General features: G+C 43.0%; 1 protein-coding gene across 13 annotated transcripts in view; it reads left to right on the top strand.

Annotated features, from left to right (window-relative positions):
* The window catches only part of LRRC7 (leucine rich repeat containing 7), a 189,090-nt gene that overhangs the window by 94,303 nt on the left and 77,160 nt on the right, over positions 1–17,627 (top strand). For all 13 annotated transcript variants that reach the window (XM_048944844.1, XM_048944843.1, XM_048944845.1 and 10 more), the window contains one exon: positions 6,556–6,751. In XM_048944844.1, coding sequence (XP_048800801.1) covers position 6,751 — 1 coding nt within the window. In that variant the 5' untranslated portion in view covers positions 6,556–6,750. The remainder of the gene's footprint in view (positions 1–6,555; positions 6,752–17,627) is intronic.

Here is a 17,627-nt window from a genome sequence, read left to right as displayed (position 1 = left end):
CATTTAAAACTTGGAAAAGACAAATGGAAAAAAATATATTGCAAGCTCCAAACAGCTACAAAACACCTGTCTCTGAGCCATGAGGGTTCCCTACTACAAAATCTTGTGTTCTAGTTATGTGGAATGGGGACTGACACTTGAGATCTTCAACTAGCTCTTACTCAGCTTTGATAATGCTGCTTGAATAGTATAAGCCTTATTGAGGATGTGTTTTGGTTTGCTCCTGCCATGCTTCTACTGGTTAACCTCCTACAGTTAAATTGTGGAGCCATTATCTAAAGAGAATTAAATTCCCAAAAAATAAATGTAGCAATGTCAATTTAGGCCAGCTGAGAGCTCGGTCGCTCTCATTGTGTAGCCACCAATGGAAACAAGTGGAATTTCACCTGAACATAGGAGAGCACTTCTACTGTGAGGCTCTAGGCTGTAAAGTTTCTTTTTGGAGCTGCTCAAACAACAGGGCACGGCCTTGGCAGGGATTTGGACCAGAGGTCCCTCCAACCACATCTGTTCACTGGCTCCGATGCCTGTCAGCTTTTCTCTCTTTTCAGTTTGGCTACAAATTTAACTTTCCTGGGTTAAAAATGCACAGGAAAGAAACCTATAATGAGGAGGCATGAAACTGCTGAGGAATAAGAGATTTTTTGCAAAAGGTGCCAGTGGTAATTTAAATTGGATGGCTTGTATCTGCTTGAAAGATGTTCTAAAGGTATTGCAGAGCTGATGCCATTTTTTAAGGCAGCCCTCTCCATTCACTGTATCTAACTGAAGCTTCTCTGAGTATCCAAAAAAACAGGGCAGTGTTCCTTTAGAAAATAGATCTGTGTTATTTAAGTTGTAGGCGACTGGTCAGGGATTCCAATTATATCTCTGATGTGGATTCGTGTAGATTATCTGTCTCCATGTTATTAATAATGCCTTTTAAATAGTGGCATTATCTGGCTAGGTGATTTTGGGATGTTTTCTGCATAAGCCACTCTCTCCAAGGAGCACTGCCTGCATCTCGTGCGACGCATGAAGAGGCCAACATCACAGAACTGTACTATCTGTGCTGCAGAGCTGGAAAGTTGGTATTCATTGCTTTTCTCAAAGCTGGAGTATTTGGAATTGTGTTTCAGCAGTGGCTTTTAGCACTGCTAGCAGTCTGGGCAATCACTGTTAGGGAAATCCATAGTGAACATGCCATTATCACCAAACCATTTGCGTTGTTCGTCCTCATAGTGAAGTAACAAGTTAAGCAGTAAGGGCAGAGGACCTCATCCTTGGGTACATCGTGCTGAGTTTCTCAGTTCTGCTAAGGAGATCTGGTAGGTTCCAGCTGCTTCATTTTGCTGTCGTAGAGACACAGGAGAGTCTTGCTAGGAGAAGGATTTGTCATCGCAGGAATTAATGTGCAGATGCTCAGGGTTATGAAGGCTGTCAGTCGGGACTGTTTAAAAATACTCGTGTGTGTTTCTGGAAAAACTGATGTCAGTGCTCTGCCTTTAGATCAACGTGCCCAAACTCCATCTCCTGAAGCATTAGGGAGAGCATTTCCACCACGTGAGAGTGAATTAATCACAGCCACTCGAGCTGCTGGCAGTGCTTCCGTCCCTCCTCACCAGGGGAGCAGATTTACACACACGCTTTTGAGAAAATTCCTGGAGCTGTCAAAACTTGCAGTTGAGCAGCGAATTCTCAAGTGCAAGCATTTCACCTAACTGATTCACAAAATGTCAGAATTTAATTTAAAAAAAAACCTTGAGATGCTTTAATTTCTGCTTCAATTACTTGATTTCTTGTCACTGAAAGTTCAAAATAACATTTGATGTCATGTGAGATTATTTGACACAACATATGGATGTTTATGTACACGAAAGTCAAAATATTGTCTCTGTTTCACTTTATTTTAACTTTAATCCACTACAAATCAATACCACGTGCCTCATTTTCTTGGTCCAGATTTCTTCTGTTTGTGTTGCAATGAAACATCTCGGCGGTTTGCATCAGGAAATATTGGACACCTTGTGAATGAATGGAGGAGCAGCTATTTTCAGTCCTCTAGAAATGTTATCGCAGTCTAACACATGGGTGTTGAAAACAGCTGCTCCTCTAATTAGTTCACTGAGTATTTCATTTTTCTACATGACTGATAATGATAAGGCGCACCGTTACGGTGGTTACAGCAGGAAGTCACACGGAATGTGCTGAAGGCATTTTCATACAAGGGTTTGGTTCTGAAGTTGGAACTTTGGAAATTCATTTTGCAGCAGTGGCCTCACACAATGTCTTCACGAAGTCAAACAAGACGTTTTGAATGGGAATAAATCTAATGTTCTGCGTGCTGACTGTGAACCTTAATGGCATCAGAGATGTTAATTAATGCTATCTCTGAATTTTTTGAGCACACTGTTATATGCATTACTTTTGTTCTGTATGGGAATGCAGATACCTGAACGCCAACATTTTCTGTAATGTGCCGAGCATCCTTAACACCAGTGCTGGAATTAATTTCAGACTTGCTTTTTGTTCTATCGCAGCACTAAAAGATCAATCACGTTTAACCAGAAAGCAGTGGTGGGCAGCTTTGTCTTTGACTCTTCTCTTTCCCTTATGAAAGAAACACTTGGGTTTTGTGCAGCTTGTCTCTCGTGTTTCTTTGAAGACAAGGGAGTTTCTGTGTGTCTTTACACCGGGAGTTTGCCTGTCACTTCTGTATGTTAACAGTATAATGCACTTTATATGCAACCCAACACAATTCCACTTCACTTAACGCGGCCCAGGCGAGCCAACAGGTTGGACCCCCGTGATTTAAAAGTACAGTCAAAAGTATGTGTTTATGTACTTCTGAGGGGAAATGTTTATGTGCAAAATCCAAACCTTGATTTCATGTGAGTGTTAAGAGCTGAGATTTTGGTTGTGAGTCATCTTTAGTCATTGCGGAGTCTGACATTTCTGTTTGGAAAGGGCAATACTGTACACTTAGGCGGAGGAGTTTGGCTGATTTAAATGTTTTATTGACTGATGGAATGTTTTGGGAGTGGAGGAGAGGAGGAAGTGAACATCCTCTGTTTGCCTCCTCTGTTATCTTTGTTTAACATCGTGAACCTGTGGGGTGACGCTCGGTGCCAGACTGGTGCATTCCTTCTAGAATCAGCTCCACTCATAACATTTTGCATGCAGATGGGCCGCTTGGGAACAAATGCAGCAGGCTTAGAAGATCCCAGCACTGTAGGTTCAAATTTAGCTGCTGTCAATGTATGTAGAATGGTCAAAATAATAGAGTATCCCAAGTTGGAAGGGGCCCATAAGGCTCAAAGAATGGCTCCCAATACTGGGAATTGTTTTCTTCATGAGAAATTTGGGAGCCATAGCACATTCCCCATACCATATTTCAGAAGATCTCTCAACAAGCTTCTGAATTTCAGATGCATCTGTAAGCTGATGGTTCTTTTTAGGAAAATTCCCTGACAGGAAAAATGTAACTTGAGAAAATTTAAACCAACAACTTGTTCTAAAGCAGCACGGGCTTCCTTTTCCATCGGACCGACATCTGTGATAATCATCTTCTAGATCTAGAAGGCAGATTCTTTGTCTGCTAAAGAATATCTTTTTCCTGACATAGAAAGTGACAAAATGAAATTGCGTTGTTGTGGTTTGGTGTGTAAGAAATGAATGTCCACAAAAGGTGAGTTCAGCACCTTGCAGCCTGGTCCCTGGGAGCGTTCAAGCTCTGCAGACCTCTCTGTCGTGTGTGCACAGATGTCCTTCAGGCCTGGCCTGGCCTTCACTGATGTAGAGTCACCCGTGGTACACAGAACGTGTTGGGCTATAAGACTGTTTTCATAACATCCTGTTTCTGTAAAATCCCTTTCAGTAATATGGTAAATAGTAAATCACGTGGTACTTTTCAGGTTAAAATTACTAAGTGGTTGTTTTTAAGCCTCCCATCCTGTTTGACTAACACCAGAACATGGGTGGATAGAGACTGGGCTGTAGACTTCAGCTAATGGAAGGAGACATACCCGTGTGTTACCTCATGTCCCCAGCCCTGCCATTTGGGTTTTGTCTCTTTGCTTGCTTGTGCCACGAAATGAGATTGCAATGCTTTTGGGACAGGGTCAGAGCTCCATGGTTTTTGACTGGCTCCATTTGTGTCCCCCCGAGGGGCAGGGCAGGTGCGCTACCTCTGCAGCGTTTGAGCATGGGGACGCGGGGCGAGGAACACCATTTCCATGTCTCCAATTTTATCACAGATTGAAGTCGCAGGTGCAAGCTCTCTCCTGTCACTTTTGTTAGTTTTATAGATATCTCTAGCTAAAAACGACCTTCTAATATTTTATGATAAAGAAATCAGCCCAGTGTATGAACAGAAATGTCTCTTTGGTAGAATTTACTGAACGCAGTTATACTTGCTCTTTCATTTATGCATGCCAATTTGAAGTAACCTACGGGACTTAATTGGAGCTGGTCCTTTGATACACTGAATGCTGAGAGCTGGATGTGATCAGTATATGAGAGAGAGAGAGAATAAGAGAGACTTGCTGTCATCATTGGTGCCCTGCTTCGTCGCAGGACTTGGTTTCAGCCTGGAAACAGGACTAGTTAGTGATCTGTGTCTGATTTGATAAGAGTGAAACAAATGGATTAAGTGTGTTAGAGATTACTTTGAGCAAAAGGGAGCAGGACTTTAATTAGAAGATTCTGACAACTTTTCAGCTTATTTAAACAGGGCTAACTTAATAGCTGTCATCAAAACATCTCTCAATTGATAAACATAAATGGCTTTGCTGAGAACAGAGCAGAAGTACATCTGAGTACATTCAGGGAAGATGAAGTAATTTGATGCTGAGGATGTCATTGAGTATGTTGAGGAGGCACAGATCTCAGCCTCATGTTCTTAATGGAACTTTTTAAACTGTAGAATATCAGCCTTCTAAACGAGTATATTTTATGTGTTCAGATTTTTAACATCCAAGAAGTTTTAAATTAAAAGCAACTCTGGCTGGATTTTAGCAGCTGCCAGTAGCTAACAGTCTGAATTGCAAAATGCTGCCATCTTACACAGTCAGTGAGCAGGCTGGAAGTCGTGCGTAACAAAGCAGGGAATTGCAGAATGTAAGGAGGGACTAAATTTTATAGATGTTAAATATGGGGAGTTTTCTGGCATTGAACTTATGGGCATTGAACAGGCAACAGGGACACTTAGGAATATTGTGTGTATATTTAGTATTCTACAGGACACCATAACCACAGTGTCCTAGGCCAGGTGAGCCCTCGGATCATAGAATCACAGAATTGTCTGGGCTGAGATCATCCAGTTCCAGCCCCCTGCTATAGACAGGGACACCTCCCACTAGACCGCATTGCTCAGACCTATGAGATATACAACCTCCTTTTGGTGATAGAGAAGCCATTTCGTGCATCACTTTCTTTATAGCTGTATTTATGTTTTTATGAAGGCAAAAGAAAAAATGTTTGAATAACTGTGTTTTAGAATATTGAATTTATACCTCAGATAGACAGATATCGAGAAAAGATGCCACAGGAATGAATGTTTTCAATGTCTTTATCAGCTTCTGTTGCTTCTTCTGAATGTCCTATGTCTATTCTAACAAGTTCATACCTACAAAGAGCATCTTGGCAAAAGAATGAGTTGGCACAAACAGCCTTTGAATAATTTTTAAGTTATAGTTACAGTTATTAACATTAGTCTGAATCTTAGAAAAGGTTATTTATATTTTGCAGAATGCTTTAGTAGGATTTGCTAGAAGGGAGAAACCTGTTGACTGGAGTTTGGGAAGAAGAGTTTGGGTAAGAAATTAAAGATGTGGTTTTAATCCAGAGCAGGGGGTCACAGTGCACCAGCACTGCTGCTTCCCATCCTGGGCTCCTCAGCCTCTCTGTTTTTGTTCTTTAGGAACAGTAGCATAGATTGTTAGGATGTTGTTCATCTTTCTGATACCATCTGTTTTCCTTGGTGGGAGGGAGAAATGGGATGCATTCCAAGCTGTTCCAAATGTTTTTTTCCCTCATTCAGGCTGAGATTCAGATGTTCATGTTCAGTTTCTGATGCGGTTCAGTGGCACTTACAGCGCTGTACTGTGGGCAGTCCTGATCCATATGTCACTTGACCCAGCAAAACTGTAATCACCTCTATAGAGACAGAAAGGTCTGTGGCACTTGCTATGAGATCAAAGTGCCGTGGTCTGTCAGCGAAGCTATCACTGCATCCCTTTGCAATTTACAATTTGCTCTTTCTTCTGTATTGACTCAATCCTTTCCCTCAGCCACACGCTCAGCTTCTGTTCCTGCTCCCTACTGCCATTAGCGGTTCCTGCCTCTCCTCTCTCTAATCATCTTGACTGCTGCTGATTGTTCACAAGTGTCCAGACGCTCTCATGTCCCACTCCAAATTCTCTTACCTTCTCTTGCACTAAAATAATGGGCACTGTCTGGATCTTGCAACCGTCGTTGTGTCTGTCCTCATTTTCAACTCCATGTACCATTTTTTTACAGCTAGCACCTGCCAATTTGAGCAGATTTATATTCTTGCTCCATGCTTTCTCCCTGCAGTTACACGCCATCACATCGGTGAACCACTCGAGAGGCTGAGAAGCTGGCGCTGAAGCTGAAGCCTGGGAAGTGCTCCTCAGTATTTTTTGCTGGCTTGTGCAATGTCTGCTGCAGAAGAGCTTTCTGCAAGTCCCTCTCTTGCATGACAACACTGTGTGAAACTGTCATAACCAGTACAGCTGAGAGTTGGAAAACAGTGAGTATATTGAAAGACCTTGCAGCAATTACATTTAAATGCTGTTCTTTGCGGGCACAGCCACTCAACCCACAAACAATACCAGCTCTGTTGGTGTTCCCCTACGTCTTGTGGCAGTAGTTAAAAGATAACTTTGCTTACCAGTCAATAGATAGGAATAGATAGCTAGATTATTATGAAAATTGCTTTGTTTCTTTAAAGCTGAGTCTCAAGAAGATGAATTTTGCCTTTTTTTTTTTTTTTTTTTTAAGGCTATTGAGGGGATGAATGTTTTTAATTTTAGCACTATGGAATTCAGTGAAAAAATGTACAAATGTACTTGATTGATCTTAGCAGAATCGCCTCTGAGTTAAAGAGTAAATTTAGTAAATTAGTGAACGTGTGATCTTCAATTTCTTTATGTGTGGTGGTGTTTGGTGATCAACCAGCACTGAGGTCTATGAGGTGCATCGTTCTGTGTATGCTTAGTAGAGATTTTTTTTCTATGTGGGTATCCACGTCCGTACAGCAGCCCTTTTCCATTGCTTTCTGAGTCACTTGAAGGTAAGCCACATAGAGACTGAACGTGGGAAAGGAGTGTGCTTTAACAGGCCTACAAGTAGTGGTATGAACTTCATGGCATAGCTGTTGTTCAGTCTGAGCTGGGGATGTTGTTTCAGTTTTGATTGGCGTTAGCACAGTACCTGCTTCAGAGGGCTTTTTGTCACAGGTTGTGGTTGTCCAAACGATTCTGATAGTTGGAGACATGCCTATTAAAATATCTTAGTGTTGCTAATTCAATTGGGGATGACAAATTCCATGTTTCGCTTCTCTTTATCTTACAACGTCTTGCCTCTAGGTCATGTTTCTGCTCCTTTCTAGATTTACTGTCGCTGGAGCAGATTGTACAATGGGGGCTGTGTGCCTGTTTATAAATTACTGTCAAAAGGCTATCACTTCTTGTACAGCTAAGACTTACTTTGGGAGGTGGGTGGATGCCAACATTTTGCTTAGTGCTTTGTCAGTGTTGGTTTTTTTCCTTAAACTCTTGTTTCAGGCTATGAGAAATGTCTTTGGACTTCTCGCATTCCCTGTGCTTGCTCAGGGATGATATCTTGGCCCTCAAAGAACACTGCTAACCTAACTGAGCTGAGGCAGAGAGGACCTTGTGTTTTGTCAGTGAGCAGTTGGCAATTGAGCTGTGACCACCAGACAAAACAAGGGGAGAAGCTAAGTGAAAAACAAAGACGTTCGTTGTTGCTGAGTGGAGAGAATTGCCCAAATGCTTGAATCTTCCAGCTTTGATATGTTCAAACCTGCAATTTTAGATGAAATCTGGTGAACCCCTCCATTAAGAATGAAGCCCGTGTATTTTTGAGTGGAACAACTTGGTACAGGTCTGGTTGATGCTCCCAGTTCACAGTGAAAGTAATGAAATTCTCTTCAGAATGTTATTGCTAAGGTTGCATAATTGGGTATTAAAGTTCTGATTATACTTTAACAAAGTCCTGGAGTTTGTAAAAACCTGACATTCCAATGTACTGAATTTCAGAGTTTGACAGCTCAGCTGTGAGAATTTTTTTAGAGAACATTTGTAGCATAAGAACAGCATGTTAATTGACTAAAAAAAAACTGGGACAGATTAATCATGGGAGGGTATACGATACCTAAAGGAGTGTAGTTCTAGAGCCCTCTGCTGATGGAAGCCCTCAGAAATGCAGGATTATTCCAATACCCTGCTTTGAACAGCCTGGGTTGTTATTCCCACGCGTTGGGGTGACATTGCACACAAAGGTGGGTTCCCTCTGGCACTGCCCAGGAGGGGAGCCTGGAGGACTGGATTCCTCCTGAGCCTGGATTTCCTCCTGGCTGAAGATGGGGCAAGATGACAGCTTCTTCGTGCCAGCAGCTGTGCCTCCTGGCATAGTGCTAGCATGTGGGTTTGCAAGGATGTCAAATTCAGCAGTGGCTGTGATGGCATTCTTCAAAAAAATTACCAAAAAATGGCTGAGTGCTATTGACTCATCTGTTGGAAGAGCAGAGAGAATAGACTCAAGCTGGAAATTGAATGAATAGTCTGTAGCTAACAGTCTATAGCTGCCTCTGAATATTCCAGCTTGGTTTCACAATGTTGTTGTGGTTACACAGGAACCTTTCACAGCACAGCCTGCCCTGCTGCCTGAAGTGACTGTAGTGGTTGTACTACAGGAGCATGGAACAAACCAGGCATCTTTGTTTTCCAGCATTACCCTAAATGCAGAATCACAGAACCCTAGAACCATTGAGGTTGGAGAAGCCCTCCAAGCCCACCCCCCTGTGCCCACATCCCCACGGCTCTGGAACACCCCCAGGGCTGGTGACCCCAGTGCCTGATTGCTCTTTGTGGACTGGCCCTTACCCCAGCTGTATGGCCAACCAGAATTTCCAGGTGGTCTGGTGCCTAAAGTAGGAATCTGAGCTTTGTTGGCAGCATCTCAAGAGGGACTGTTTTAGGCTGAGAGGGATTCTGTAGCTCTGAGGGTCGCTGTAGAGGAAGGGTTTCCCTTCTCATAACAGGAGAGATCAGTTTGGAGTGGCTGGGGGGCTTCTCTGAACTCAGCTCAGGATGGTGGGGCAGCTGAGAGCTGCAAAACGCTTAAACTATGAGTGCAGAAAACTGCAACACGCATTTAAGTGTAAAAACCTGGCTTGTTGAAAGGGAGAATATGCCACCCACCATCTTCCTTGGGGAAGTGAAAGCAAATAGTAAGTAAACACCAACAGGGAATGATTAATTCCATTTACTTGTGGTGGCCTTTCTTCAGCATTCTTTCTGTGTGCTCAATAACCTGTGAAATATCAGTAAATAACTATGCACGTTTGCCATGGCGTAGTTAACTTCTTGCAGGAGCCCTGTACCTTTTTTGCATTGGCAGCTTTTCTTCTCCTGCAATGCTTCTTGTTACACCTTCCTTTAGTATCTGCACTTCTGTGTCCTATCTCCCTGGGATTTGAACACTGCAAGGTTGGGCAGAGTGCTCTGTGCAGATACGTCCGTGAATCCACCTAAAGGAGCCATAGTCCTGCTGTTAAGTAACGCAGTCCTTCCTGAAACAAACACAGCTTTTTTTAGAGTATGGATGTATTTTAAACTATGAAGGTGGACTAAGCGACCGCCCTGAGTTCTGCAGGTATTTAATTGAGGATATTTTTGTTCACCACGTCACAGCTCCAGGGTAATGCTGGGAGCAATTGGTGCTGAGGGGAGAGGGCACAGTGCAGATTTAATTAGTTGATTCTGCCTAAAAATACTCAAGAGAGAACTGTGGCAGCTACTGTGCACTGGAAACCAGAGGAGATGTGGTTGGGTGTTTGTAGGCAGCGAGGTATTTAAGGAGATGAATGTCTGTGCGGATGGCACATTGTATTCTCGTGCTCAAGTAACCGATTTTCATGGGTACTTGTGAGAATTACGTTTTTAAGATTGCATTTGTGCTGTCATTTTGGCATGGCAGCTTTTGCGTTTTGGTAATCCGATTTGTGAACATACACGCAAGCATATTACAGCACAGATGTGCAGCATTAGTGATTATGGTGAGACAAATGGGGAGCAATTAAGAAAATCTGAATCCGCGACTGCGAAGGAGGATAGAAGAATGACACTTGAACTGATGGGCAATGAAAGGTTTTATTTTCTTGGTGGCACAATTTAAGATGTGTAGAAAGAAGAGAGCAAGGAAGGGGGAGAGCATTTATTTGCAACAAGCAGTGGTAGAACGGTGTTTGGGAACCAGTTTATGTTTGTGCAGTTAAGTTGGAGAATTTGAACGTTTATGTAGGAACTCCTAGAAAAGAGAATAACTGTCCAGTAAGGGAAGTGTGATCGCTGGAAATGCTGGTTATGCACCGTAGGGTAGAGCTTATAGAGGGATCTGGGGCACTGGGATGCAGGCCAGGATGGGTTCAGAGGTCAGACCTGTGCTTGAGATTTTGGAGGAAGAGGGAGCCAAGAACCATACTGAGATCAGAAGGGGAGAATGGGCATGTGAGAAGTTACTGCTGCTGGAAAAAAAAAGGCTAAAGATGTAAATAAGCTTGGGGAACTGCTAATGTGAAATATAGAAGTGTTTCTAGAAGAGAGAGCAGCAAGATGAGAGAAAAAAGCAGCATTTATGGCACTGAGTCACTTGGAAAGTGGAGGAGGTGAACTGAGTGGTGGTGAGGTGAAGTCCAAACACTGCCTGTACAAGGTGAGCGTGATGGGGACCCAACCAGCCCTGCATGGGCTGCAGATGGCAAGAGTATGGATGGTGGTGCAAAAGCAGGTTTCATTGTGGTGCAGAGCTGGGCATGGTCCGTGTCCTCAAGGTCACAGGCTGCAGGTGAGGCCGAACCTGATGAGAATGTAAGGAACGGCAGGAGCATTCCTGGGCAGTGACAAGGGACAGAAGGTGGAGCTTCAGTGGTGGTAGAACTCAGAAACACGTCCTAACATCCGTTTGTGGCGTATAGAAAATCAATGTAACCTCCTGTGTTGGGTGTCAGCAGTGTCTGCTGACCCGTGCTGGTACCTCCATGTGCTGTGGGAGGAGCAGAGGCCCCTGCCCAGCACCCCGCCGTGTGGGTTCTCAGGTCAGCTTTCACTGTGAGCCAAAGCTGTCCCTGTTAATTAAAACTTTTTTCTCTAACTGCAGTTTGGAGTTGCAGGTTATTATCTCTGGAACTTTCATCCTGCAAGCTCAGCAAAACGCGTACAGTTTTCCTGCAGTAAGCTCCTGCTAAGCAGATTAATATGTCACGAATAATGCAGACGGATTGGGATGTAAACTGCTGGGAAGTCATTGGGTATTCTGTGCGATCCTTTCCTCTGTGAGGAAGAAAGCCAAACTTAATGAAAGTTATCCAGCTCATATTTGAATAGTCATTTGTTTAGTTAATGTATTTAGCAGGTAAATTATGTTTTCTGTGCTGTTCCTTTGGATAGCAGTTCTGGCCTTCATATGGGCAGCAAAATTTATTACTCCATAAGGCAAGAAATAAAGCATAGTTCATAATAAATTTCACACTGGATCATCTTTAAGCTAAAGGATTGCTTCAGAATAAAGCTGAAGCACGTCAAAGATCTCAGCTTAAAAGGAAATTTTCCAGGTTCAAGAAAGCACGTTTTCTAAGGGCGGCTGGGTCTCATCTGAGTTTGTTGGGATTCTCTCCTCCATAAAGATCTGTGCTGTGGGCCATCAAGCTGATTGTAACTTCTCGCAACTAAAAGCATAATTATTTATTTTCAACACTTGCTACTAATGTGCAATTACTGACATTCTGTTGGTTCTTGTATAAAAACAAACAGAATAAAACTGGAGTTTTCCGTACAGTTACACAGAAACTGTTTTTCAGGGGAGCAGACTACAGGATAGGCTACAAAAACCAACTAACTGTTTTTGCTTTCGCTGAACTGCCTGTTCATTCATGTTATGGACAAAGTCTTGAGAGTGGGGATGTGCCCACAGGGCTGCCTGTGACAGAGGTGAGTGTTGTATGGAAGCACTGGAAGCCAGAAGAAGAAAGCACGGCTTGTGTGTGCAGATATAAACTTTCTGCAGTGCTTGAGGTATCTAACTTATTCACAGTGCTGTTATTATCAATGAAAAGTTGTACTGAAATTAAGGGAACTCGGAGTGCTTTGAAGTTCCGTAATTATTTCAATGAACCAGATTGAAAATGGACGCCATGTAAATCACCTACACAGAGCACTTAATTAAAGGAGAGGAGAGAAAATAGGAGTGGATATTTGTTCAGTGTTAGGAGAATATTAGTAAGGAAAAGGTTTTTTGCCTGAAGGAAATATGAGGATGGGTTCTTTTTCAGTTCCAACCGTATGCTCATCTTTGTTCCACTTCATAGTCCCAATAACAAATCCATTTCTGCAGAGAAACTGTCACGTGAAATTTTGACCTGTGGAAATGAATGGGAAATAGAATCATAGAATATCTGAAGTTGGGAGCCATAAGGATCACTGAGTCCAACTCCAAATTCCCCAGCGTCTCCCCAAGGTCAGTGGAGGAGCACATTCTGCACCTCTGGCAGCTCTAGAATCACAAATTACACTAAATGCTTCTAGTTGCTCTATGGGATTTAAAGGAGGAGTGGTGCCACCATCAGCAAGGTGTGGTTTAAAAAAGAACGTGAGATGAGGCAAAGAAAGAGGAGCTGAGGGGCCCAATCTGCAGCCTGGTCATGAGATGAACTTAGAGATGGATCCCTCTGGGGAGCTGCTGGCTCTGCCTCTGCTGGGGGGGCCTGGGTGGGATGGCTCTGGGGGCTGCCATGGAGCCCTCTGGGTGTGTTGGCCCTATGGGAACTCAAAGGGGTGGTGGAGGAGTTGTGTCTGTGAGTTCTGAGGTTGGTATTATGGCTCGTTGCAAAGACCCAACATATTAGCATATTAATGTTGTTGATTATGCTGATAATAAGGGAAAGAAAAGGAACAAAAAATCATCACTTATCTGGGATGTATTACAAAGAGCTCAGTGAAGCGAGCTGTCTGCAGCTTTGAATATAATTAATATTTTCTGAGCCCTCTGGCAAATGTTACCATTATAGCTGATTTCAGCCTTGTAATGCTCGCATTCACACTCCTGTCCTTTATTCTTGGGGTCTCTCAGCAAATCTTTGGCACTGGCACATCGATCAGACTGTGCAGCTTCTTGCAGGGTTTTCTGAATGAAGTGCCAGCAGTACAGGTAACCCCGAGGCTGATGCCATGTCACATAGCATGGGTCCTCCAGCACACATTGCCTGTTCTTTCTGTTTGGATTTGGGCTCAGACTGCAGAGTGCGGGGCACTGAGCCTCCCTGGGTCAGGAATACACCATGGGATTACAGCAAAAACTTGCTTGGTAGTCAAATAAATTCATCGTTAATCTGTATTGAGGGAAAAAAGCCAACAATCAGAATCACAGAAACACCAAGGTTGGGAAAGATCTACAAGATGATCCTCATGTAGTAGGGGATAATTCTGGAGTTCTTTACATTTTGGCTGCCTCTTTTTTTGCGTATCTCCTCAATGCTTTTGAAAACAATAATGAAAAGCTGTTCTAATTTGCAGAAGCAAACAACTTTATGTTCTTAATGGGGACTTCAAAGGCTTGCAGAGCCCCTGTGCATGGGGCAGGGGCTCTGCAGCAGCAGTTTGAAGCTGGTTTTTATAACTCCAAATTGCTTCCCCAGTAAGTGAGAGCTTCCTAGTTTTCATTAACAGCATCAACAAAAAGTAAAACCCATTGAAGGTATCATTTTGCACCTTGTACAGAAAAACCAGTTGGGTAAAATGTTCTCAGAGAGAGGTGACTTTTCTTCCCCATTTTCTGAAGTAAATTTTGAGTTGTTTTCTGAGGGGCAAAAAGCCAACTGGCTCTGTGTGGTGGTGTGTGCACCCAGTGCAGTGCAAAGGGCTCCCGAGGTGAAGAACAACCCGTAGGTATTTGTCTTCTGAACAAACTGCTGCCTCTGCTCTTCTTCTCAGGCACCTCACATTGGTCAACTCACATTTTCCATCTTTAAGTCAAAGCTCTGTGGCCGTGCAGCAATTTGCTTCTGTCTTCTGAATAGGTGAGGAAAACTCCCATGATTATTGAGTAACAGGGATTAGTATTTTTACTGCACAAAAGATACATTAACTGGAAAGAGATTAGATTTTTTACCCCAATTATTTTCGTAAAGCTACTGTTTTTCTTATTTGAGGGATTTGCTTTGAAAGAGAATAAACTGTAGATAATGATAATGGGATGTTTGCATGGAGCTGATAAGTAGCAGTTATGTTTGTGCCTCTTTCCAAGTTTCTTAAACCTAATTCAAGAAAGGATATATATTTTTAAAAGCTTTTACGAAGGAGGTCATAACATTTTTGAGCTTTTGTGGGGAAAGTATTTGTTTTTCATTTTATTGTTCTGAAGAGTTGAGTAATTGTGCATCACATTTTGGAGGCTGTGGATGCCCCATCCCTGCAGGCATTCAAGGCCAGGCTGGATGTGGCTCTGGGCAGCCTGGGCTGCTGGTTGGCGACCTGCACACAGCAGGGGGTTGGAGCTGATGAGCGTTGTGCTCCTTTGCAACCCAGGCCATGCTGTGGTTCTATGAAAGAAGTTGTTTGATTGTTAGTTACAAAGTCAAAACATTTCCTTAAGCAGAATTGCAGAGAAGCTCCCAAGACCTGCATTTCTTCCCAGTGCTTTTGCATGTGAAAATGGCCACGTGCTCCTGGCACCTTGCAGAACAAACGTGTCATGGCTTCCCAGGTTGCTGTGAATTCTGTTCACAATTTAGTCCTCTTCCACTAAATTCAGTGAGACTGAGCAGACAGCCTCATCCGTGGCATTTCTTGATTTCTGAATGTCACTGGGCTGTCAGAGCACGTGGTACTCGCTGTATAGCACACAGCTTGCTCTCAGCAGTGACCTCTAATGCTCTGCTAAAGAGAAGCATGCTGCTTTCACTGCTTTCAATGGGGGTGGGCAGTAGGTGTGGGTGCTCCTGTCAGGAAGAGGACAGACCTTATTGCTTCGGGTGCCAAGCAATGTGCTGGAGCAGCAGTGGCACACTGACAGCCCCAGGCTGGCAGCCCGTCGGCCCTCCTTGCTCTCTCGAGGAGCAGTCCTCTCCCTGTAAGTAACTCAGAACAGGAGGGAGGCTTCATGAGAAATCTGAAGGAATAAAATGTAGGTAAGAAAAGTGTAATTACCAAAACTGGGATTAGTTCAGGGAAGGAATTAATAATACTCAAATTAATGAATGGTTTAATTACCATTAGTCCACAGGGCATGAAATTTTACTTCTTTCGATCATATCACAGGTCCTTTAATTCCTTACTGGTGCTTTCTGAATGGATTGCGAAGAGCAGTATGAACCCCAGGGGATGTGTAGCAGGCTTTTCCAGCATGATTGCTCATTTCAGTTTTAATTACAGAGGGTAAATAGAGGAGCAGTCCACGGGCACGTGCAAAACGCCCTCTCACTGAAAGATGTTCAGCTCCGTGCTCTCCCATGGCCATACTGCCAGAAGTGGAGCAAGGAGGTGTTTCTGTAGCGGTGTTACTGCACACTGATCCTCCCTAGCAGCACACCTAAGTTCAGGGTCAAGTTCCTTCCTTACTGCTGCATTAATCTGTTCTTGAGTAGAGATGGCTGATCTACCCAAGCAGCGTTCAGTTTGTTTGTTTGTGTCTGAAGAGGGCAGATCCAAGTAATAACCAAATAATCTCAACAATTGACTTTAGTGATCTTGACAACTGTATCTTATCACTGCCTTTGGGGAAGACGGCGTAATTAAATTACTTTTGTTTATCCTTCCCAATTTTCCTTTCTAATTTTTAAAACCAATCTTTTATTGAATAAGAAATTATGGAGCATTTTATGGACTGTGACAATGGAAGAACTTTTGTGCAAGCATCCCCCCTATCTTTAACAGTGCTTTTGCTGTTGTAATTGCTATTTTTAGTGCTGTTCTCTCACTGCTCTCTATTTGTACATTTTCTAGCTGTTCTGCTGTGATTGTTCTGGCTTTCTATTAAAATGGAATGTGAGGTTTGTTTTATGCATGTGCCTACAGTGGAGGAGAATAATGCAAAGCTAAGTGCTTTGTAATGCCTATGGGAAGGATGTTTTTCCGAGTAGTTTTTGAAGTACATGTCACTGCTCAATTGTTCATTACCTTCAAATGCCTTCAAAAGCTACAAATAATTTGATATTCCAAGGGCATCTATTTGTATTGTGTCACGCTCTGAAATATGCAGTTGCAAATGTTGCTTCCTCTGCTTGAATACAAAGCGGCAGTGCATCTTGGTAGCTGATTTCATTTTTCTTGTGAAAAGCTTATTCCATGAGCAGTGCTTTTACATCCATCAGCTGCCCTGATCTTGTGTTCTCACGTGAGCTCATGGGATGGTTTCTGGGAGGAAATGCAGACTTCATGCGGCCAAATGGGCTGACTGCATGGATTGTGCTGGGGAGTGAGAAGGCTTTGGATCACACAGGAATGGGCAAAGACTCAGCTGAGGTAGAATTGGGAAAAGGGGAAGCACAGGATTAGAAATTAAATAAAAATTCAAGTTTCAGTTATAAATTAGCTTGAAAATGAATCTATTTCCATATCTCTGTCTTGTATTTTGATATTTTAAGAAGTTTATGTAGACTTCGTTATGCAAGTGCTTTCGTTGCATTAGCTGCCTGTAATTAAGACAGCTTCAGTGTTAGATCTCCAACTTTGGCATCTGCTCAAACTAAATTACAAGACTACTTTTGTCCCTGTTTTAAGCTACCCTTAAGTCAGAGCCAGCCAATGGGCAGCTGGGGCACTGCCCCTGTGCTCCTTTCAGCATCTCGAGACCATGGCAACCAGCATTTGTTCTGACAGCATTTGTGTGTCTGTCTCCTTGGCATTGCTGAGTGCCAGTAGAACGTTTGAGACTTGTTTACCTCCCGGATATCAATGATACAAACAGCACAAAAAGTTCTGGAGAGCCGTGCACAGGGCATTATCAGACCAAGGAAATCCTTTTTTCCTTCTTATGTTACTTTTCACACAAATAATGCCTGAAGCATCATGAATGATCTGTATTCACTCATAGGCAGATCCTCTCAGCTCTGTGTGGGGAGCCGTCCAAGAGGAAACTTGTTTCTCTTCAGTTACTGGGTTTCTTGTATTTGGGAAGCTTCTTTAAATGGGTGAGAAGACAAAGGAAAGCACAGATTGACACCAAATTCTACAGCTCATGCTATTTTTGGAAGATATTTTGCAGAACCTCACTCTCTCTCTCCACTGACATTTTGCATGAATGTATGGTTGCTTTTTCACTGTGAAAGAGGCTCCTGATGTGCTTTGCTTTACTTGGTCTAATTAAGTGCATTCTTTCCATAAATGTTA

Source organism: Lagopus muta, chromosome 5 (assembly GCF_023343835.1).
Source record: "Lagopus muta isolate bLagMut1 chromosome 5, bLagMut1 primary, whole genome shotgun sequence".
Taxonomy (NCBI): Eukaryota; Metazoa; Chordata; class Aves; order Galliformes; family Phasianidae; genus Lagopus; species Lagopus muta.
The sequence above is the reverse complement of the archived record's forward strand: the minus strand, read 5'-3'. Positions and strand labels throughout refer to the sequence as shown.